At 46.0% G+C, this 23,648-nt stretch overlaps 1 protein-coding gene across 1 annotated transcript in view; it reads right to left on the reverse strand.

The window, feature by feature from the left end:
* The window catches only part of LOC144720864 (vitamin D3 receptor-like), a 77,694-nt gene that overhangs the window by 50,690 nt on the left and 3,356 nt on the right, over positions 1 to 23,648 (reverse strand). The window contains exon 2 of the mRNA XM_078597962.1: positions 16,459 to 16,638. Within this exon, the coding sequence (XP_078454088.1) occupies positions 16,459 to 16,634 (176 nt within the window). The 5' untranslated portion in view covers positions 16,635 to 16,638. The remainder of the gene's footprint in view (positions 1 to 16,458; positions 16,639 to 23,648) is intronic.

Here is a 23,648-nt window from a genome sequence, read left to right on the forward strand (position 1 = left end):
GGCCCCCTTTATCTCCCCAGTGCTGATGTTTATACATTGCACGGGGTAATAGTTTAAGCGCAAGCTGACCCAGGGTTGCCCCAGGTCAGATTCAGATATCTGCCACTAATGTTACCCGTTGCCAGGAATCGAACTCGAGTGGCCGGGTTCATAGCTGCTTACAAAGTCAAAGATCCCCCGTATAGCCTTAACAGGCTGTTGGGGGCAAGTGCCGTTCGCGAGCACCAATGAAGCCCGGCACGGCACACGACGGGGTGGGTGGTCAGCACCACGCCCGGCAATGTTTTTATCTATTTGTTCAACTGCTCAATGTGTTGCCTAAAAGTGAGACTTCGATCGAGCACCACTCCAAGCTATTTCGGGAGTGGGTCGCGGGTGATGGCTTTACCACAAAATTCGATCGTCAGCGTACTTTCTGCCTCCGCGTTGTTGAGACGGAACGCTGAGGATACTGTCTTGGTTGGGTTTGGCTTAAGTCGCCAGGAGTAGAAATAATCTTCCAATTTCTTTAGGCCAGTGTTCAAGATGTCTTGAGCTGTGCTGAGTGCCGTCACTGGGCTGGCCCGTGCTAGATTGTCTGCGTAAATGAACGTGCGGCTTCATGAGATGTTCTATCTCAAGGGGGTTTTCCAGGTAAAATATTTTTACGAACAACAAAAAAAATTACAAAAGATTACGGGCCGTTGAATTATGACAAGGATTAAATTTTTTAAATCGTGACCTTGCGATTGCTGGGTCAAAGGTTTTGTAATTACGGTACAGCCATCCCAGATATAATTCTTTGTTACAAACATCATTTGTCTTAATTTGTTTAAAGTTAATTTTAAAAAATGTTAAACAAATTCACAACGTTGGTGGGCACCGAGCATTCCTCCCCCCACCTATACACAGCCAAGGAGCCCCCCCACCACGGCTTTTCTGTCTCCTCCCCCAGAAACCACAGGACGCGTTGTACCGGGCTTGAGTGTTTACCACAATAAAAAAAAATCCCAACGGACATCGGTTACGCTTTTACTGCAATAAAAATTTTACTGCACAATCACTTGTACAGCAATTTTAAATACTACCCTGCTAGATCAGAGACACACATTTAATACACGTCGCGACATATACACGGCGCGCTCACCGATGTGTGCAAGTTCACGAGTCGCCGCACACGATGTGGCGTCTGCTTTATTTTAAATTATAAATATACTGTACCGACGTACTGTACATTGGATCAAGGCCGTTTCAAGATTCCTTACACTCCGCAGAAAGAGAGAGATCCGTCAGATTTTTGTAGTGACATTGAATGAGTCGCTGTAGAGCTTGCCGCTGGGAGATTGGTAGACAATGGAATTAGGGGTAGCAGCCCGTTCTACCAGTTGGACCTGTGGGCAAGGCACGGAGCCTTCTGGGGGATCCAGAGGGGTGCGGGGGGGGCGGAGCCTGGCCACGCTGGGCAGGATAAAAGGCGAGCTCCGACTCACAGTCGGGGCTGCTGTGATCTGGAATGGAACTCGTTGTGCTGTCGTCGTGATCGTCATGATCATCGCCCTCTTCAAGCCGTGGGTCTGGCAGCGTGTTGGCTGTCCCGACCCGGTGTGTGGTTATCCCCTAAGGCTGTGAAGGCTGGAATAAAAGAGAGAGAGTACCTCCTACTAGTGTCTGTGAATTAGCACACTACACCTTCACCGGAATGCAAAAGTCATCGAGAAAACCCTACCGTGGTCTACTCCCCTTTGCCCCAAATCGATTATGCCATTTGTGAAAAAAAAAACAGGGTTGTTAAACGTTAACCGGGTAACCGTTTTCAGAACCGGATTCCCAGTTCCGGAAGGCAGGAGGGCAAACGGAGGCAACCGATTCAAGCGGGACTTTAGCGAAGGCGCCGATCCGCAAGTGCCGACATGCAACAGGCACGGCGGCACAAGTCACCGGGCGGCATGTTGGATCCTCGTTTCGCCTTAACTAAAGGTAAAGGTGCATCCCTGAAATTGGTCGCTCACTCGTTCACGCCACTGCCGGTGGAAGCGCCTCCACTAAAGAGGGGAGCTCTAAAGTGCTCATTGGTCTACTCTACAGTGCAGACCAGACGTCGCGGAAGAGGCGAGCGTACCCACATTTTACCCCATTTGTACCGCTGGCTGGACAGAGGCAGTGGTGGGGGGGAGGGATTTAATAAAATTGTGCCGGTTCAGCTTCCAAGCTGGGAGAACAGATTGAACCAGCGACCTCTGAACTTCAAGTCCAGTGTGCTGACCATTTCACCTCTGTGGTAGCTCCCTGCGTGTCTCGGAAAAGTACAAATTATACGCTTGCTGCTAAATATATCTATACGTGCGGCAAAACACTGAAACATGTTTACCGATGTGTTCCATGCAGTTACCTGGACTGCAACAAAAAAAAACGATTGTAACAACTCTGAATAACCCTGCGACAAATCGCTGCTTGCAATGTGAAGGAACAACAAGAGTCTGATTCTGCATCCTGTATCATCCTAACATGTGATTTCTGGAACACCCACATACCCCCACCCCCTGACATGTGCCACATAATGTGAAAATACACAACTCTCTGCAGCCACGGTAACGTGGGGGTCAAATGTCGCGAATCCTATTATCCCGTGTGGGTTATCTGCGAATTTACTTCGCTTACCTGCGGGAAAGAGAAAATAAATCAGGGATAATTAAGGAGGCCGTTCCACAAAAGCAGGATGGGGAGAATAAAACTGAGGATGGTTGGAAGAAAGCAATGGTGGAGTTTTATCTCGTAGGATTGCGGACTGGAGGAGTTTTCTCGTACTGTCGTGGGCCTCGTGGTAATGTAACGTCCCGAGCATAGGCCTGCCACAGTGTCTCACCACGATGGGTGACACGGTGCGACTACCGCTGGGGTCGGAAAGGGAGTAACTCGCCGCTCTGCATTTATATGCGTAACTCAAGCCAGCTTGTTTACTGTAATAGACACATGATTTATGCGCTGCTGCTGTTGTTTCCACGAAATCAATTGGCCTCAAGGGTGTTAAAAGAATGGCAGGGAGGAGGGCACGGAACGCTCGACAACATGGCACTGCGGCTACCATTTTGACAAAAATCACGAGTTTGACTCCCCCCACCCCCCTAAAACAAAAACGCGGAACTACGACAGGTAAACCGGCCAATCGCAGGGCCAAAGAATGTGCAGCAAGCACGTGTTTGGGCATCATCCAAATGTGTTGGCAAGAGGAGTGGGATTCATGATTTGGAGGGAAAATACATCATGTTTTTTTTATTACAGCGCTTGTGAATAGCTTAGAGCCGTCGTCCTTCTTCAATAACAGGCGGTTACATAACAGCTACGAGCCACAGACCGGCAAGCACAAAGGCAGGCTCGCCTCAACTCAAAGGACATGCCACCCTCCTTAGGATTGCCACCTGCGAAATACAAAAACCAGGACATGTCATGGAATAAAAAAAAACTCCTCTCCTAATACCAGAAATAAGAGGGGAGAACTACAAGTAAAATGCATTTTGTTGAGAGGCGGTATTATGTATGAATGTTAAACTTCTTTCGCACCGTACATGGCCAACCGTGCTAATCGGAGGTGCAGAGGAAGGACAACAAACTAAACACGTACTTACACATTTCCCAGCACAGCTAGCTCAACAAGACGACGATCCTGAGAAAACCGTGGACCAGGAGGCAACCCTGCACGTGCTAAAAAGCCCGCACTGCATTCGTTGCACGTGGACGGCGATTGAGCAGAATCGCCAATCAGCTGACGTGCCTCTACACGCACCCACACTGTGCAATAGCGGTCGTTTTACTTTGCAAGGTGGCTAACCGCCCCCGCCCGCCCACCGCCGCTGCGGTCACTTGCTGTGCTCCCCAACAACAAACGACCACAGCGGGCCGCCCCATAAAGACGTGGCACGGCTCTTAGAAAGCCGGCCGAGTTCCGAGCGCGAGTGCAAATGTCACCGCACGCCGCCCGCTCCGTGACCACGGTCCACGCCAGCCACAGCGGCGTGCACGGCTTTTATCAGAGAAACACAAACTACCAGAGCGATCACGCGGAAAACAAAGTGACCCCCCCAGAATTGCGCCGTTATTGTCGCTATCAAGCGGGTAGATTTTTTTTTCTCCTCTCGTGTTCTGCAATGCCTCGTGAAAACGTATTTGCCAGGGGTTTGAAGATTTAACGTTGTTGCTGCTGGTTATAATGGCCCCCCAGGGGGGGGGGGTTACTTTACAGTAAGATGTGTGTTGGCCTCGAGCCAATTTAGAGAAGCACTCTGCTGTGGATGATGTGTGCACTGCACTAACGCTTCACATTTGACCTCGGTAAAAAAAACGGATAATTGCACATTCCGTTTTTGGACGGCCACTGATTTGCGAGAATTTTTCCTGCTAATCTGTTGCATTTCAGCCTGGAAAACATTCCCGGTTCATAAGACACGTAGAATATACTGTCCAGAACATACGATACACACAACTGGTAATATACACCCACGTGCATATTGTAAGAGCAGTGCGTACATTTTAAATATATTATTGCCAAGACGTGAAAGCAAATGGTTGTCTAAAAATATATATTTATACGGTAATAAAAAAATTGCACCCGAGGCCGATCAATGCGCAAAATAATTTGGAGATTTTATTTCATGACCAATGACCACATTTCGAATTCCTCTTCGACGAGCGTTTCATTTCGTGATTTAGAAGAGAAACAACCCATCTGGCAGCGTCTGCTGCACGCATAACAATGACCATCTCCGACGTAATAACATAACACCGGCACGTGAGACGCACACAGAGAGCGCTCATCCACACTGTCAGTGGCTTCACACAAGAAGAGGATCGGGGCAGAGCAGTCGTCAGTTATCAACACTTCCACCCTCAGACAGCAATACAGGTAGTCCCCGACTTACGATGGAGATGCGTTACGACGACCCCATCGTAAGTACAAAATGTCGTAAGTCGAAGATGGCCTAGCCTACCCAGGAGTCTTAAAGATTGGTGATAATTTAGCAAAACAGAGCAATTTACAGTACCGTACTGTATAAACTGTATGTATTTATTAATTGCAATACTGTATTGCACAGTGACATTTAAAGTAAAAACAAGGTAAATTCTTTGACTACCTATATTAACTACAATTTAATAGAACGTTTTGTCATGAAAATCCTATCTGCTATAAAAACCTTTAACATGCATTGAACGTATGTATCGTATCGTGGTAGCCTTAAAATTAAATCGCTAAAACTATGTATCATACATGCATTGAACGTATCGTAACGTATCATATTGCACTGAACTCACCAAGATTCTGTCCGTCGTCTGCACACTTGAACGATGTTAGTTTGTTGATGGCTACACTAACTTAGTTGTCGGAAGAGGAGGATGGTGATGATCAAGTATAGTATCGTACCTCGTACGCTGCTGCGTTTGCCTGCCGCACGAAATGTAAAATATTTTACAATTTTGTCATATCGCTATCGCCATCGTAAAATCGAAATATCGTAAGTCGGACCATCGTAACTTGGGGACTACCTGTATTTGTAAACGCAGGCCCCACAATGCAATTTAATGATAAAGTAGTATAAGTGCTGTGATAGACACGCATTGTCCGGTTCATTAAAGTGCCAGATGCCTAACTTTCTATTTTGACCACGTAGAAGAAATGTTGCTAATTTTTGTTTATTTTTTTATATACTTAAACTATGTCTTGTAGATTACATCAACACTTTCACAAGGTCCTAAAACGAAATCTTTGCTTGCCCTGGAAGAAAAAAAAAGTCATCCTTGCTTAATAACTCGAAATGCAAAGCAATTAACGCAGCAGCTGGTAAGTGAGTTTAACACGTAGGCTTTCGCGACCAGTAATTATTCATAATAAAGGTTTTTGGGTTAGATCGCGTTATAATAAATGTCGCAACCCTCCACCACTCAACACGGCCAATCAGTAAAAAATGTGTCACGTTAACAAAACGCCATTTAGTTACTTCAGCCCACCGGTGTGTTTGAAGAGTGAATCCACAACATTTAGAATTTGAGTACGACGTCATCCTGCACTATTTAAGACCGGAAGCAGGTGGATGGCTTCACTCTTCTGGCAAATCGCCCGAAGATGCTGGATGTAATTACCAGCGAAACGTCGTACTAAAATTCTAAATGTTGTGGATTCACTCTTCAAACACACCGGTGGACTGAAGTAACTAAATGGCGTTTTGTTAACGTGACACATTTTTTACTGATTGGCCGTGTCGGGTGGTGGAGGGTTGCGACATATTTATAATAACGCGATCTAACCCAAAAATCTTTATTATGAGCTGGTATGTGGTTGATTAGTTAAGCTGACATGGTGGCACCTGGTAATTGAATCGAGGTCTTCCCAGTTCAGAAATATCGTGCTAGTCTCTTCAAAAATATTGCATGAGAAAATTGTTAATTCCCAGAACGTGCCTTGCTGATGGCATGGTGTGCCATTCTTGCATAACATGTAGAGCGTGTATGAAATCAAAACTCCACTTAAAGGCCCAAGGCAATGGCAGGGAAATATTAACCCCTTCCATTCCAAGTGTGGCCGGGTTTGTCGCCACGAGAAAACGTCTGCCACCGCCGCCAATTGATGCGAAAGCATTAATTAATATTGACAAGTGTGGATTTCCACATAACCACTCCAAACAAAATCGATTTTTCATATTAAGCCCTGGCCAAATTCAGCTGTGTAACACAGCCAATGTCCTAATTTCTATCTCATGGTCTGTTGCTTAAACATTCTCGTACAAGTCCGTCGTGCTGGAAGGCTGATACATCGTGTCCAATCGTAGCTTGAGAACCATTCCGGCTCTCAGTCACTCCAGAGTTAAGACATTTTGTTATAAATGAGGATAAGTTCCCGTTATTGTCTTTGAAAATGCTACAAGACCGCTTCCTACTACTAATCTGATTATCTGATCTGAAAAACGCAATGTAGATTCCGTAGCTCATGAAATCAGACCGAGCTGCTGTATATAATTGAATTCAAAATGATTGTAGTCCAAACAAATGCATATTCTTGGGTCTTTCGGTAAAGTCACGTAGATAGGTTCAAAGAAAATAACAAAAAACACAAGCGGTCGTCTTCAGGAAAAGACGACCGCTTGTGTTGCGATCGAAACGTCGTAGTTTTGTTATTTTTTTTATTTTCTTTGAACCTATCTACGTGACTTTACCGAAAGACCCAAGAATATTAATTCCTGCAGTCACGAAGGCTTTAAGTCAAGATTAAAACAAATCATTATTAATATAAGTGTACTCCATGAACAAGGTGAACAACAAAGGCACTTCCGATTTAAAGCTTTCGTGACTGCAGGGATTCATCTTCTTGGTTCTTTCGGTAAAGTCACGTACGTCACGTACGTGACTTTACCGAAAGAACCAAGAAGAACAAAGGCACTGCTGTGTTCTTCAAGATGTGCGCCGCCGCCGCCACAGGGTATATGGATAGCAGGACGTTTTTTTTATTTGTAGTTGGTCAAGTTGCATTACGTAAGCCCTCCAACTACCACGCCGGGCACCGCGTAAACGATGACAGTACCGAGCGCCAGCAACGAGCGAGCGCTCACCATTGTATTTTTAAATCGCCGTTGCTGAACGTACAGCGCACACAAAAAGCCCAAAACATCAAGTCGTCAGCGACAAACAGTGCTTTATATAAAAAACAAGTTCAAGTCATTTCGTGCTCATGAGAATTTTGTGTCGGTGTTCCACATCCATCTCCTGTTTACAACCCTGAGCGAGGTGTGTAAATTCAACATTCCTATGGTGGGGGGTGGCAAACTCTCCATAAGCCAACAATGGTTGACTTACACACAATTGTGGTACTAATTTTATCGACTACGGAGGGATGATGGGCCCGAGTCAACCCCAATCCAGGATTTTAACTCGTAACCTTTCGACCACGAGCAACTCAATTCGCCACTCGAAACATCAGGCCCACTGCTGAAGGCATCCTAAACTAAAAAATATATATTTTACCAGATAACGACTACTGAGCTACATACCTCTTTTTCAGAGGCAAAACTGGCCATCTCAAAAGATAGCCCAAAGAAGTGGCTTATTATGTGGACATTTATAGCAGCCAAAATACTTTAAACCCATGTTTCTCAGTGTAGAGGGAAAGACTGCAGGACCCCGAGCAAAAACCACACGACTACAGGGGGGTGAGGGGGGAACATGCAAACACCAAAGATACTACAGCAGGCGTCTGGGTCAGGATCGAACCCGCGACCTCCTGTATACCAGGCGAGGTAGTTAGCATCTCACAACCATTTACACTATGAGATCTCTTTTACCAGTGGCAAAATATAGTAGTAGGTTTTTACCCTTTTAAACTGGTACAAAACTGACACCTTCATTCAAGGCATCATGTTTGCATATTGCATATTGCAAACATGATGCCTTGAATAAAGGTTGTCAGTTTTGTACCAGTTTAAAAGGGTAAAAACCTACTACTATCTCACAACCAGACATAAGGGGAAATATGCGTTCTCCAATTCAGCAGTGTTAATAACATCATGGGAGGAAAAAAAGACGACTGGATTGAATTCCAAAGTGTACCAGAGTGAGAAAAGAAACAGACATATTTTAAGTGTTGGTGACCTGCAGTGTCACTATAAAGTCATCCATGGAATATCCAACTCATTTAATAAGGTCACAAAGGCCCCCCTCCAAATCTCTTTTCACTTCACGTTTCACCGGACACTCCCATTACTTTATTTAACATCAACACGTGCGACCGGCCCTACTGGAAGCTCAGTGACCCTGCCACCACCCCACTTCTGAGCATCTCATCTGTTAAGATCCTCAAAAGCACAGAAGTCCTACAGCACGAACCGGCATAACCCGAACATACAATTTATCGACATTTTAAATAACGGCAAATCTGAACGACAAACACTTTTTACGGCAACCACCTTGAAGGGGGACATGCAGAACAAGTTACGGAAAGTCACCAGAGTAGAAGCACATCGTGAACCAGCCTCGCCGATGAGATCAACAGGGCACTCTGCCATCTTGAGATGGCCCGAGTGATCGCTCTCTGCCATCTTGAGATGGCCCGAGTGATCGCTCTCTGCTCGAAAGCATCATCAGTCACGACATTCACATTGAATCCAGAAACCGTAATTCGGTAGAAGCTGGATATAAGCACACCCCTTTGCGAGTAATACCAGCTGTGGCTCAAATCGAACGTCAGAAGTTGACCTTTGTACCCCCCCTCACCAGAGTACAGTAACATAAACATTTGTTTATAAACTATGCAAAACTATAAAAAGTACAAATTATGTTTGATTTACCAGGTAAGGCCCACCTGAGCTATATAGCTCTTTTTCAGAAGCGACCTGGCCACAAATGGTATCCCAATTAAGTCACTTATCGTGTGGAAATGTATAGCAGCCAAATACAAATGAATAGCAGTCAAAAACGCAGATTTCTAAATGTGGAGGAAAAAAAACAGAGGACCCGAAGAAAAATCCACGCGACCACGGAAAGAACATGCAAACTCCAAATAAACAGGCATCATGGTCTGGATCGAACCCACGACCTCCTGTGAACCAAGCAAAGTAGTTCACATTTCGCCACCATGCTTATACCAGAACTGTGCTTTTGCATCTAGCTGCTCCTGTGCTACACTGCGGTGCACTGCGGTGCACTAAGAACCTGCCGATCTCAGTTCGATTCCCAGCCATGGAAAGCGTTTAGTGGTGGGCGATATCTGAACTGGTCCTGCACTGCCACTGCCCTCTTCACGCACTGGCCAGCGTAGTGAAGTATGCTCAAACATCCGCCATGACCGACACAGGAGCTTGGGGGTGGTGTTCATCCAGCGATTGATATTTACAGTTACTTCCAATACACCTCTATCTACTCTATCCGCACCTCCGATGAGCAAGTTGGCTACGCACGTTGCGAAAGAAGTTCAACATACATATACACACGTACATAAATGTCCACTCTGATGATTTTCATCATTTCAGTCTGCACTGCGTTTTAATTTAACATCAAAGCATGACGTCATGCGACGCGCGATTACAATGAGCCCTATGGGCAGCCCGCGCCTCTCCCACACTGTCACACAGATTGCTCGGCCAAAGACCTTAATGTCACTTCTAACGCAATTACAAAATCCCATTACTTTATGTCCAAATCGTTAGTCCTTCCATTATTTTGAATTGAAGAGGATTTCAGCATCTACCCCGTACGGTTTTACACAACACATTTCATACCGCTGTGTTCTATGCTTGCATAAGAGTTGAAGAGCTACAATGTAACTCGATAAAAAAAAGCATGCAAGTAAAAATAACTGCGCTGGCATGCATTTCTATTGACTCCAGCCGTTCTCAATTTGACAACGGATGAAGGCCTGCCCAAGAAATGTAGAGATTTTATGGAGCGGCACAGGTTTCTGAAGAAGTGGAGGGGGTTGGCAGGACTGGTTTAGATCGTCACTCACCAACCGGACGTTAGCAATTGTTAACACACAACTTTTAAAAATAGTAATAAAATAAATGTTGACCGATTCACCACCAACGGATAATAACTATGAGGACAAATGTTCAAAGGTGTTGGCCTGTTTAGGCGTATATGTTTTCTGCGATAAGGCAATCTTCATGACGGAAAAAAATATATAAAGCTTCACTCTTTTCCGTTTGCTGTCAGCACTGTAAAGTGACAATTTACTTGCAACTCCACTCTTATTTTGATTTTATTGCGTGACCACTTTAGGAGAGCCTGTCGTTTTTTTAACGTTTGTTTTTGCTTCGAATGTTGGGACATGCGTTAATTGAACCTTTTGGCGGTACCATAGTACCCCGGCTCTCGCATCATGTCCGTGATGCAGTCATTTTTAGCCTGTTGATGGTCGGCGATGCGACAATCGACTCGTCTCGACGAGCTGTGCACGATGCACCACTATGGTGCCACGTGCGAGCGTTCAGGGTTTTGGCGCAATCGTCCTCGCTGTATTTCGACATCGCGGAGTGGCACTGATTTCAGACTGATTGGTACCCCAGTCGCGGAGTTAAGTACACCCCTGGAAAAAAAATAGTGTCCCAGAAGTAAAATATTTAATTGCCTCGGTCATTTTGTATTATTTGGTACCCCGGGGTACCGCCATAAGAATCAATTAAGTATTGTCGGATACCACACAAACGCTGCCGTTTGTTTACAGTTGTTACTGTGTTTTTATCTGTGCACTTTGTGTTAATGGGTACTTGCACACATTATCTTCTTTAAAAGGGCATGTTTTTTTGTCCCAGTTAACTCTCACCTGGCCTTATCTGGCCTTTGCTTCATCTGACATCCCATTTTTTCCTTTACTGCTGTTATTGAAACCTTCTGCCCGGCTCCCAAGAATGATGACCTTTTGTAACTCCTGCCTCACCTACCACAATCAGCTGGACTATGGACTGACTAAAGGGCGCTCTTAACCCCCCCCCCACCCCGGAGCTATTATTACGGGAGACCACGTCCACTCTTTCCAGTACTTCACAAGCTTAGGTGTTTGAATGTCCTTCAAACTTTGATCCCCCCCCCCACCAATCATGTTTATGTCCAGATCCTTCTCGGAATTTAGGGACATTTGCTTTGTTATTCATTAAAGCTGGGTCGTAAAATTGCAGGGCATAGTACACTTTCGAAGATCAGTGGTCGTTGACACCAAGCAAACATAGAACTGGCGCGCACGCACACACACACACAGACCTTCACATCGAACTCGGGCCCATGTCTAGAGACAAAGAGTGTCCTTTGACGAGAACATCTGCCAGTTCACCAGCGTTGATTCACGTGAGCCTGACTTCTCTTGATAAGACACTGCATGTCAAGACTGGTCGTAAGTTTTGCTAGTATTGAACCAAAGCTGCTGAAATGATGCAGCTCCAAGTCTTCTGGATGACGGGATGTGTGAAATGTTTTTTTTTACGTGGACAGAAAAATATAGGAATGCGATGCAATGTCCGCTTATTTATTGTGCGACTTATATTCTCCACAACGACGCTCATGATCGCTTTGCGTTACGCACAGATGCATCGACCATGTTTTGCGATTACCGCATCGTTCGTGCACCACCCTATGAACCTAGCAATGCAAATTTGTTGATTCCTGGCCATGGCTAAAAAGAGCGGCAAGCGATATCTGAATCGGTCAAGGGGCCGCCCACCCCCACCCTTCGACAACCAAGTACGTGTGGTCAAAAACAGACAACGTGTGAGGCCTTCATCCAGTAGTGGATTGACAAATGGCTGTAAATTATTACCATTCATAATTCTGCATGTATGAATTGTCGACACATGCAGTGCTTTTGAAGGCTGATGAAGACTGTTTTGAGGAGTGCTTTCATCATCTTCCAGGCAGCAAAGGCTTGAGATGCGTAGGTTGGTGGCGCCACGGTGGTGAGATGTTAACTACCTCACCTGGTATACAGGAGGTCGTGAGTTCGATCCAGACCCTGACGTCTGCACATTTGGAGTTTGCGTGTTCCCCCGGTGGTTGTGTGGATTTTTCTCCGGGTCCTCCGGTTTATCCCTCCACATTTAGAGAAATGCGTTTAGAGACCAGCTGCGCTTGGCCCGCGACTGGAAAATGCTAGCTGACATTGGCCGGCAACTTGTTTCCTCCGGAGATCGCAACCACCACCCTAAGACCTGACATGGTGCTCTGGTCCCGTTTGCTCAAGAAGGTCTTCATCATTGAGCTCACAGTACCCTGGGAGGACTCAGTAGATGAGGCTTATAAGCGAAAACATCTGCGCTATGCCGATCTAGCTGCCGAAGCACGGCATAATGGCTGGAACACAGAAGTCCGACCAGTGGAGGTGGGCTGCAGAGGTTTTGTGCCAACATCTACAACCAGACTGCTTAGAAACTTGGGAATTAAGGGCCAGAGCCAGCGTTCGGCAATCAGAGCTGTATCGGAGGTGGCAGAAGGCAGCAGTCAGTGGCTCTGGATGAAGAGGAAAGACCCCAGCTGGGCCCCAAAGTGAGAGGGCCAGGAGGTATGCAGTCAACAATGCTTGACTCAGGGAGGAGGACGCCCCTGCCATGCATAGTCCCATGGGATGTTGGCTATCAACAACAAGGCAACTCCTATGACTAATTGGGAATGGGACGCAAGCGTAGGATTGATCACCCTGTCGCTGGCCGCCTTTGGGGAGGGTGTATAGTATCAAAGGCCGAAACACCCTAGGAACCAAAGGTTCACTACTGACGATGCGCTCCCCAAATTTCACCAGGCTCACTGTTCATGAACTCTTGGAAGTGCTTGCACAAAGGATAGTAACATCTCATCCTGTGTTCTTGGAATCTGGCTGCTGTGCATTTCCAAATGATAAGCCACTTCATTGAGCGATCATTAGTGACCAAGTCGCTTCTGAGAAAGAGCTATATAGCTCAGTCGGCCTTACCTCGTATAATAAAAAAGAAAAGTTTACTAGTTTGAGTGACTCTTTGGTTCTTTCGGTAAAGTCACGTATAAAGATAAAATAATAAATTAAATAATAGCATACTATTTTATCTTTATACGTGACTTTACCGAAAGAACCAAAGAGTAATTCTTGCAGTCACGAAAGCTCCAAATTAGTTTGAGTGAGTGAGATATCAAGTTTCTCTGTGTCCCCGAACATGACCTGGAACATACTAAACTAAACCCTGGATTACAGTCACCAACGCAGAGTGTAGCATTTTGCCAGTTTCTTGTTACGGCAAGTCAAAGTAAGTCCATCAAACACAGCGATAGTTTTGGGCAAGCCTATGCAAACTCATGATGCGCAGACACGCGCACGAGCGCGCAAGCGGCTGTTAAAGCTTTTTGAGAACGAAATCTAAGATGCAGAAATTAAAGGATTGTAACAATATATAGGGTATAATAACAATCCTGTACACATGGGCCGTCTCAGCAGAGATTTACGTACATATTTTGCTGTGGTCGGGCCCCTTTAAAAAAATGGCAGCTGGCACCATATCCAGCCTTCTGAAAGACGGAAAACCTCCACAAGCCACTCCCAGCGTAACACCAATTATGCCAATTGACATCACTAGACCATACCCATGCATCATTTTTTTTAACAGCTAAGACCCACTGGGCTATGGCCACAAATGACAGCTTAACGAAGTGGCTTATCATGTGGAAGTTTATAGCAGCCTAAAACTCTAAACGCATGTTTCTAAATGTGCATATAACAACCGGAGGACCTGGGAAAAATCCACGCGACCCCAGGGAGAACATGCACACTCCAAATATGCAGGCGTCAGGGTCGAGATCGAACCCAATACCTCCTGTATAGCAGGCGAGGTAGTTAACATCTTGCCACCGTGGCACCCCACTAAGCCACAGCTCTGCTCCAGCAATGGCACACGTGGCAACAGAGGTGACATTTTCCTCCCCGCACCACCCCCCCTCCCAGCAACTATTATCCGATTGAGTATTCAAATTGATAGTCAGTGATCCATTACTCAAATAAATCAAAAAAAATTATTAGGAAAATCAACAATCTCTTAATGACTATGTGAAAGAAAAATACCATTTGATTCAAGAGTTGGATCTCCACGTCTTGTCGATGTGATCACTGTAATCACGAGGGGAGTCAGACCGTCCGTGTCCCAACACGCAGTTACTGGCAGCTAAGGCTTGAGATATCCAACGAGCGTAGGGGGTGCTGGGGTGGGCTCTGCACCACCAAATGTCCCTTTGGAGCACCAGAGTTCAGTTTCTTGTGGTGGCCCCCCACACAACAGGAATACTGTCCACGCCCACCCCCCACCATCTGAGAGGAGCTGGAGCCAGGCCTGTACACAATATGCACGGAGGGTCAGAAGGCCTGGCAAAAACAAATTGGCAACAGCGCAAGTGAAAAGTGTCAGATAAAAAAACCCTACCAAAGGCCCAGAAGTTTGTTGCTTGAAGATGCTTAAGTAATAAAGGGCTGTGTGCCAAATCCATTTACCTATTTGCGTCTGTAAACTCCACCGGCATACGTTTGTGCATAGCTTAACAAGTAGCCACTGTTCTCCGATTGCAGTCTATAATCTCCACTGCCAGGTGTACATCACGTTTGATTTGTCCGATTACAGCGATCAGAGATTAAAGGAGGGAATGTGCATGTCATCTGCTGCGAAAAATAACACTGCACCATCGTACATTTGTGCATGATTTCAGAAGCGGCTCATGTTTTCTGATTGCAGATTATAGCCACCACACACATGTCAGTTTTGACTTGGTCTGATTCTAGAGCGGCAGGGTAGCGTGCAGTGGTATAATTTCTGTCTCTCAGTAAGAAGGGCGCCTCGGATTTAATTCCCGACTTGGGTGCCTTTTGTACGGAGTTTGAGTTTGTATGTTCTCCCCCTGTTCTGTATGGGTTTCTGCCAGGATCTCTGGATTCCTCTCATAGATAAAAAAAAGTTTAACTAGTATTCACAAACGTTTAAATGCAAAAAAAATGCCAATCACTCAATTGGGATTCTGCATAGTAACATCACCCCATTCTGCAGAAGCTTGACAAGACCCTCCTGAAACAGTCATAAGACTCAGGCTTCCTGGGTAAACAAGTACATTGAAATAATATCACAGCAAATCTTTGGTGCTTGTTTTTACCCTGCGCCTATATTCGTTTTGATGAAGTTTCCGCTATTTGTGGCAAAAGCGTTCATATCAACAGCTGAGATAAGCTGCCCAAGGACGCGAACGGCGATGCACAGGGTTCACTACACGCGCGGCCACAGTGAGAAAGGCAAAAAAATGCCGTCACACAGCCTCTAGCAAACAAATGCCCAAAAGCAGATTTTCAATTGCCTTTCTCGGAATCCCAAACAGCAGCGGTCACACGACCAACGACAACCCGCATTACCTCCGATGAGCACGGTTGGCTACGTACGGTAGCCAAGGAGGTTCAACGTACCATATTGCACCGTAACAAAACAAACCTCTCCAAGCGCGCATTTGGAGTACGCGTGCGTGTACACGAAAAGTGCGCTTGTCAATGCCCCGCAGGATCGAGGGCCTCCCCACACCTTGGGATATTTTTACTACACTTTTACCGTGCTGGCCGGCGCAGGTTAAAGGTCGGGTAGTACAAAACAACAACGGATTCTGCTGCCTTGCCCCCAATGCCCATTATTGTGTTTTAAGGCGCAGCGGGTCACCTGGCTCAACCCCACCCGCTTAGCTTCTGAGAACTGAGATCGGGCAAACGTTCGGGGCGATTTGGTCACGGGAACACTCTCAGTACTCTATCCACCATAATATCACCAAACAGCCCCACTCCCTTCAACAACAGCAGCAGCAGCAACAAACACGTAAAAGACACCAACAAGTGAAAGGGTCAAACAGAAAAGGGGGTGGCCATGTGTGAACATTCAGCCAAGAGTGCACAGAGGGGGGGGGGGTGGTGGTGGGGGGGTTGCCGAGAGGTCTGCGGTGAGTGGCAGAATTAGGTCGTCGCGGGGTGAGTACTACCGAAAGAAGCCCTTGCATCCCTCGCAGGTCATGGCGTTGAAATGGTAGCCGGTGGCCCGGTCGCCGCACACCCCGCAGATGCGTGGCGCGTTGTCATCCTCCTCCTCCTCCTCGGTGAGGAAGGCCGACGTGCTCACCACCGTGTTCTGCACCGACGTGCAGGGCAGCTCCGACATGACCCTGTGCGACGGCAAGAGCCACTCGTCAACGGCGCGCACCGACAACCGCCGTCCCCGGCCCGCCGAGCGGCAGCGACGTTATCGCGGGGCGCGTGTGCCGGGCTACGTGCGCTTTGGTTCCATGTACGTATGTGTGTATGTTGAACATATTTCGCACCGTACGTAGCCAACCATGCTCATCACAGGTGCGGGGGAATGGCTACTAAATAAACGCACTGTGCCAGCTTCGCTCTGCCTCCAACTGCCCTGTCGCCTCAAAGTGAACCTAGCCTGGCACTGCCCAGTAGCATCCTTGACAGAGGTCGCTGTTGACACCGCTGGTACCAGTCATTGGACAAGTCTAATCAGTCCCATATCTTCCCGCACCACATCAGCCCACGTCATCTCTCATCCTCTTATCCCTCAGCACACAAATACAAAGATACCCCGTATAGCCTTAATAGACTGTTGGGGCAAGTGCTGTTTGCGAGCACCTACGAAGGCCACCACGGCACACAAGGGGGTGGATGGGCCCACCACCACACCTGGCCGCCTTTGTCTCCCGAGTGGCGATGTTTACACACCGCACCAGGTACTAATTTGAGGCCGAGTCGACCTAGAGCAGGCCCAGAACCAGTTCAAATAATCATCACTGCTGTTGACCGTGAGCGGGAATAGATCTCGGCTCGCCAGGTTCGCAGCGCAGCGCGCTAACGACTACCCTACCGCTCCCCACAAGCGGTAGCCCGTGGCCTCAGCACACACAGAGACAAAGATCCCCCGTATAGCCTTAACAGACTGTTGGGGCAAGTGCTGTTAGCGAGCAGCAGCTGTGAAGGCCGACACAGTACACGAGTGAGCAGCGTGGTTAGTGCCACGTCCGGCCGCCCATCGATTCCCCCAGTGTCGACGTCTACACACCGCACTGAGGACTCACCCACAACAACAACAACAACAACAGAACGCGCGCGTGTACAGCAGACCACAGCAGGCCACAGCAGGCCACAGTGCCAACGCATGCGGCTGCCACGACACGAGCATCACGAAGAACGCCGGTGGTCCTTTGAAAATTGGGCCCTGTTAACTTTGGCCACATCGCGCCACCGCCATTGTGCCCGGGGCCTGATCAGTGTTGTTTAGACGGCGTGCCGACTCGACGCGTTCCAGCCCCTCGGGGGGGTGGGGGGCCTTTGATGCACAAAGAACACCAAGTACAGCGCTTGTGCTCTTTATCCTCGGTCTCAGACATCTCGCCAACCCCCCCCCAACCCCCCCTCCCCGACCGCCCCCCCCCCCAATTTGACGTTGGTTTTTTTTATATATTTTTTCCTACATTTTTGTTTGTACCTTTATTTCGCTCTCGCTCTCGTTTCGCTCGGAGTACAACGATATGAAAGAAAAGATTACAAAAAATTGCTACTTTGCAGAAATAAACTCTGTGGCACGCTACTGTCTTGGCATATTTTTTTGTTTCATATATATACTGTACTGCACGAACATTAAGAACGTATTTTTTTTGTCCAATCACACAGCTCTTGTTCTTATGGTTTCAGTTGCTGCAATAAGGGAAGTCACATCTTTAGTTTTCGTTTTGGGTTAAGGGGTCAGATCTTTGGGATTAAGGAGTTAGGGTTGTGGTTTAGGGATTTAGATTGTTGGTTTAAGGTTAGGGTACATGATTTACGAGTTAAGAGTTAAAAGTTAGGATTTAGGGAATATGGCTGTAAAGGGGGTGATGTTTATAGGTTATGGTCTATCGTACCTAATATTGAATTATCGCGAATCCCACTGATTTTCTTGACCTGCAACAAGCAGGACAATTTAGTATTGAGACAAAAATAACCACGCAACATTCTCAAAAGCCAGCGCCACCTCGTTATGAGGCCCCTGCTATAAACACTGCCATGTACTTTACTTAAACTGTTCGAATCCGTCTTGATGAGGATTATGTTAACCGGGAATCCATGGAGGATGGAATGCATGTGGGTATGGTACAGTGGGCCACTGTCGTATTAGCAAAGCAGAGATTACGCAGCTTTGGGCTGCAGCACGCACTAAGGCGTGCCAATCGTCGGCGTGTGTGTGTGCCGGTAGTGTAGCGATTAGCGTGCTGCCCTACAAACCCAGCAACCTGGGTTAGATTCCCACTCAAAGCCAACAACCAGTGACCATTATCCGAACTGGTCCTGGGCCTTCCCTAGGTAGACTCAGCCTCAAATAAGTACCTGGTGTGGTGTGAAAACATCACCGCCAGGGAGACAAAGGTGGCCGGGCGTGGTGTTGGCCACCACCCACTCGTGTGCCGTACCGGCCTTAATAGGCTTGCTAGCACCACTTGCCCCAAGTCTGTCAAGACTACACGGGGGATCTTTGCCTTTGTTTGTGCTGGCGAGGGTTGTTAAAGGAGAACCAGTAAACCGGTAAGGTTTCAATAATCGGTAACCATTTCGGTTTGAAAGTTAGTAATGAACGCACTTGATTGGCATGTGCCATGGTGGGATAAGTCAAATTCAATCACAATCTTTATCTCCGTTAAAAGGTAAAGTAGAACAGTCCTGCAATCGCTAGAACACTGCTGGCGGGCCGTGCCTCCAAGTTAGCTAGCTGTGGAAGGGGGGGGGGGTATTTGGTCTACTCTTCCATGCTGAACAGACGTGTCTTAAAAGAGGTAGGAGTACCCCCACACTTAACCCCACCACGATCGACTGCATCATCTCCATCTACACTGCCAGGTAGACAGAGGCCAGTGTGCTTACCATTAGACTATGACAGCTCTCCTTTATCTCTCAGCCGAGGAGGTAAACGTGCTACGTTGTTACGTTCATTCCCCGACATTCCTATGTGCGGCAAAAACTGGTAACCGTTTCGCTGCGGTCAGCAACCAAAATAGCAAAAACAATTGTTTAAAAAACCCTCAATATTTCAAGAGCCGCAATGCACTGTGGTGAATAAGAGACGGTGGTCCTTAATAAATAACGTCACGAAGCAGTCCTTGAGGAGCCTCAGGTTGCCGACCCTTGGTCTAACAGGTAACGCAAAATAAAAGACCGATTTTTAACAACCGCAAGCGCCTACGGTTGGCTCAATGGTTACTGCGCTACAAAAATCCAGCACCGGAGTGATCATCGGGACCACGTTCCGAACATGCCACGGGTGCGTGCGGTGGGAACATCAACAGTGGAGAAACTCGAAAGGGTACCGAGCGTGCGCTGTGCCACCCTTAGTTGGTGGTTCACTTGCAGCACTTGCCCCAACAGTCTGTGTAGGCTACACAGAGCAGGGGGTGGGAGTATCGTTAGTGGTTGCTTGCTATCGCGTAACACGTGCCATCTCCATTTAATTCACAAAGTGTTGGGAGCGCTACCGCTTACCGAGTGCTAAAAATGCTACGCTTTGGCATTCTTCTGCCATGAAAATAAATCAATTTTAATCTGCTGGAGTTCCTTGAATACGTTTTTTTTAAAGCCATCTCCCACAGCCCAACAGTGGTGCAATCGCCCTGTCTTTGGATAACTGCATTGAGTAACAAGTTGCTCGTGTTGTGCAGGCTGAATCTCAGGCCCAGATTAGGGTCATCCTGGGCTCTAAGCCAAGACCACATTTTGGACCTCCAGCATTTTGGGTCTGATATAACCCAACGCACTCCTGACCCCCCGCTGGCATCAGCTCACTCTCTCTCTCTCTGCTGGGTTATTGGGCCCTAATGGGTGGCACTCGCTAGGGTTTCACCCGAGCCCTGGGGCTTGTTGTGAAAAACAGTCAGGAAAATATTAGATAGTGTGGTGCGGTGGGTCCATCGAGAGCTGGGGCTACAAGAGCTCAAAAGGATCTGGTGTCATGTGCACTCTTGACGACACAGTGGGATTGCCAGGATTATCCTCATGTTGAGATAGGCAATCTTGGGAAATCTGTAAGACTTTCCTGGGACATTAAAAGTCGGTTGCGTAATAATAGTATAATAATAGTCTGGTATACGCCCCTCAAGACCATGCATTTGGAGTACATGTAGTGCTCCATTTACTGGTAGTGCGAGATGTTCTTCTACCCAAGATATGCCCCGTTTTTTGTACTTTCGGAAGGTGACAACCATAATTGTGAGCCTGATTAATCCACTGCACATGAGGCTAGGTACATGCACAGCCTGTTTGTTAATCCGCCGGTTGGATGAGGATTTCTCCACACCACCTTGAGAGGATGTTTGACCATGCCTCACCACGCTGGGCGGTGCAGGTTAGTGAAACGGAGTACAGAACAATATGGAAATTTGCTGCACTGCCCTCAACTGCCAATAACGCCTGTCCTTCACGCATGGTAGTTAACCCGCTAAGCGCTATCCAGGCTTGAACCTGCTTAGCTTCTGAGATCTGACAAGATTGGGCACACTGCGGGCGATTTGGTCCAGGGCTACAGCTCTCCTGTTACATCTCATTTATATACAGCACTGTATATCTGTTCATGTCTATTGTTCTCCCGTACCATCTATAGCCATCTCTGAATTATCTCCGAGATTTGTGTCATCTTTCCAGCACATTGAATGTACTAAAGTATAGTATATAACTTAAAATTACATATAATTAGAATAATATATAATTATACTATATATTACAATTAAGTATTACAATTAAGTACTGATGTTATATAATTATACATTATATATAGTATATATAAGTAGGATAGTATACAACTGAAAATAAATCATCGGTGACGTTGCGGAGAGTATAAGCGGATAAATGTCTCCTTCACTTATTCATCTTTCCACATAAACAAAAATATCAAAGTATTTTTGACACAACCCACATCAGTCGCACGGCCTTCTGGGAGTGAATAATTCCTGCAGCATTACGTACAAAGCAATCTCTGGTCTGGTTTCGACACAGAGTGTCTCATCAGCGGCGAGGCTTGCTTGAATCAATAACGCTGGTAAACCACCAGATTATTATTTGTATGGGCAACGACCGATATTAGGTAGCCACTGGAGCTTATGCACTTTTAAATCTACTCATTTCTTTAGAACTGTTTGTGTTTAGAGTTTGTCTTCCTTCCCCCGCACCTCTGATGAGCACGTTGGTTGGCTAGGCACTGTGCGAAAGAAGCTCAACATACATACATCACGTGATCCCATTTCGCCACTCGACATTGCAGCTAAATAAATACAAATTATGGCGTGGGATAAAACGGTGGCATAAATCTGCAAAAATCGAACTCCGTGCCTGATGTAGGTTGTGTAAGAAATAAAATAATACCTCGATATATATATTTGGTAAACAAAGCTTCGGTAGAATGAACGTTGGATTTTTTTCGCACCATTTTCTTACACGGAAAAAAAAGCAAAATTATAAATAAATACAGTGAAAGGATTAAGAAATTAATCGATCTGCAGTGATGTATAAATAAGAATAAAGTTATGTTTCTTCACTTTTTTTTATTGACGTCAGTTTTTTTTATTTTATTTTAATACAGTATAAAATATTTTATTTTCAATACAAAATGTCTGTTGAAAATATGAATGGTAAGCTATTATGCGTTTACAGTATTAAATGGTAAGTTACAGAGGCTGGGAACGCCTCTGTAACTTCAATATGCGAACGAATATCCAGGAACGCGTCTACTTCGTATGTCGAGGTAAAACTGTACTTGTGAGTTGTTTTAGTTTGTTTTTTTCCATGTGAAGAGACGGATATGAGAAGGAGCCATTGTCTACGTATTTGTTTTCTTACGCCGTCAGTCGTGTGCTCGTAAATCCGGTGTTCCATCTCCACTTACCCAGAACTGAGCTCAAAACAAATTGATTGCCCAATAACCACCCACCCAACCCACACTCCTCCCCACATGCTGCATTCTAGTAACTCGAAGATCCGCCACGCTACAGTGTATTCCTGACCGCCTCAAAAAAAACAAGACACTCAAGTACATCATGACTTCACATATTTCAAGCAGCCAGTCGTGCCTGCTGGTGGTACTAATAATAGTTTTACTCGACAGCGCATGTGCTGTGAGTGTGTGCTGGCGGTGAAAACTGATTGCACACCCCAAGCCAAATTTCCCCCTACAGTGGCTGCTTTTCAGTAAATGTCATTGTTTAAAAGGTTGTGGCGTTGTTTGAGAGCAAGGTGGGGGAGGATAATGCGAGGAGTGATAGTTGAAAACGACACCCACCACGTGTTGAGTGCGTGTGCTCCCGCCGTTTTCAATGTGAATCGGGGAAGTTGTCTATTGGTTTTATATTGTTATAAATCAGATTTATTCAAAGCAAGACTTTGATCTTTTACAAGTTAGAAATTAACCAGACAAATGTAGAGTGGTTACACATGTACACTCCTCAGATCAAAGGTCAAACCCCCAACAAAATGTAAATAATTTTGTAAAACCACTCATGGCAAATACAGTCATTCTAAATGCAGTGTTCACTTCACTCATCCAACGATTTCATTATCAACAAAACGTTCTAAACATGTTCTTGTGCGAATCGAGTCTTTCAGAAGTCTATTGAAACTGAATGATCAAACGACATAACGTGCATGCATCTGTTAATAATTGCCATTAAATTTGACACCACCGCTGCGGATATTTTTAACGTTTAAAGGTCTGCGTATGAATACATAAACAAACACTCGTATTATATATTTTTTTCTATATGCCTGAATCTAATTTTCTAATCGCCTCTTGTTTCCACGACAAATGACAATGGTTGTGAAAGAATACCGTAATTAATTGAAACCTTTTAATAAGTATCAAATGCTGCATCTGCACTTATTAAACCACTTTTGCTAAAATTAAAATTAAAGGCTAAATCAGGATAACTAAAACAAGGCAGAATCTGTTGCGGTAATAAACAGAGCATCCTATTATGCGCAAATGTCAATTTTCTATTCAGAATGACATGGCTATAAGAGTAATCCACTCATGCATGTTGCACATAACCCCATGTGGCCTGCTCTTCATTACTGGAATTACAGTGGGCAGACGATCTACTTAATAATCACACTTTACATTTTATTTCTGAGAAAACGTCTCTTCCAATAACTAAGATAG

This window comes from Lampetra planeri, chromosome 10 (assembly GCF_965212315.1).
Source record: "Lampetra planeri chromosome 10, kcLamPlan1.2.h2, whole genome shotgun sequence".
NCBI lineage: Eukaryota > Metazoa > Chordata > Hyperoartia > Petromyzontiformes > Petromyzontidae > Lampetra > Lampetra planeri.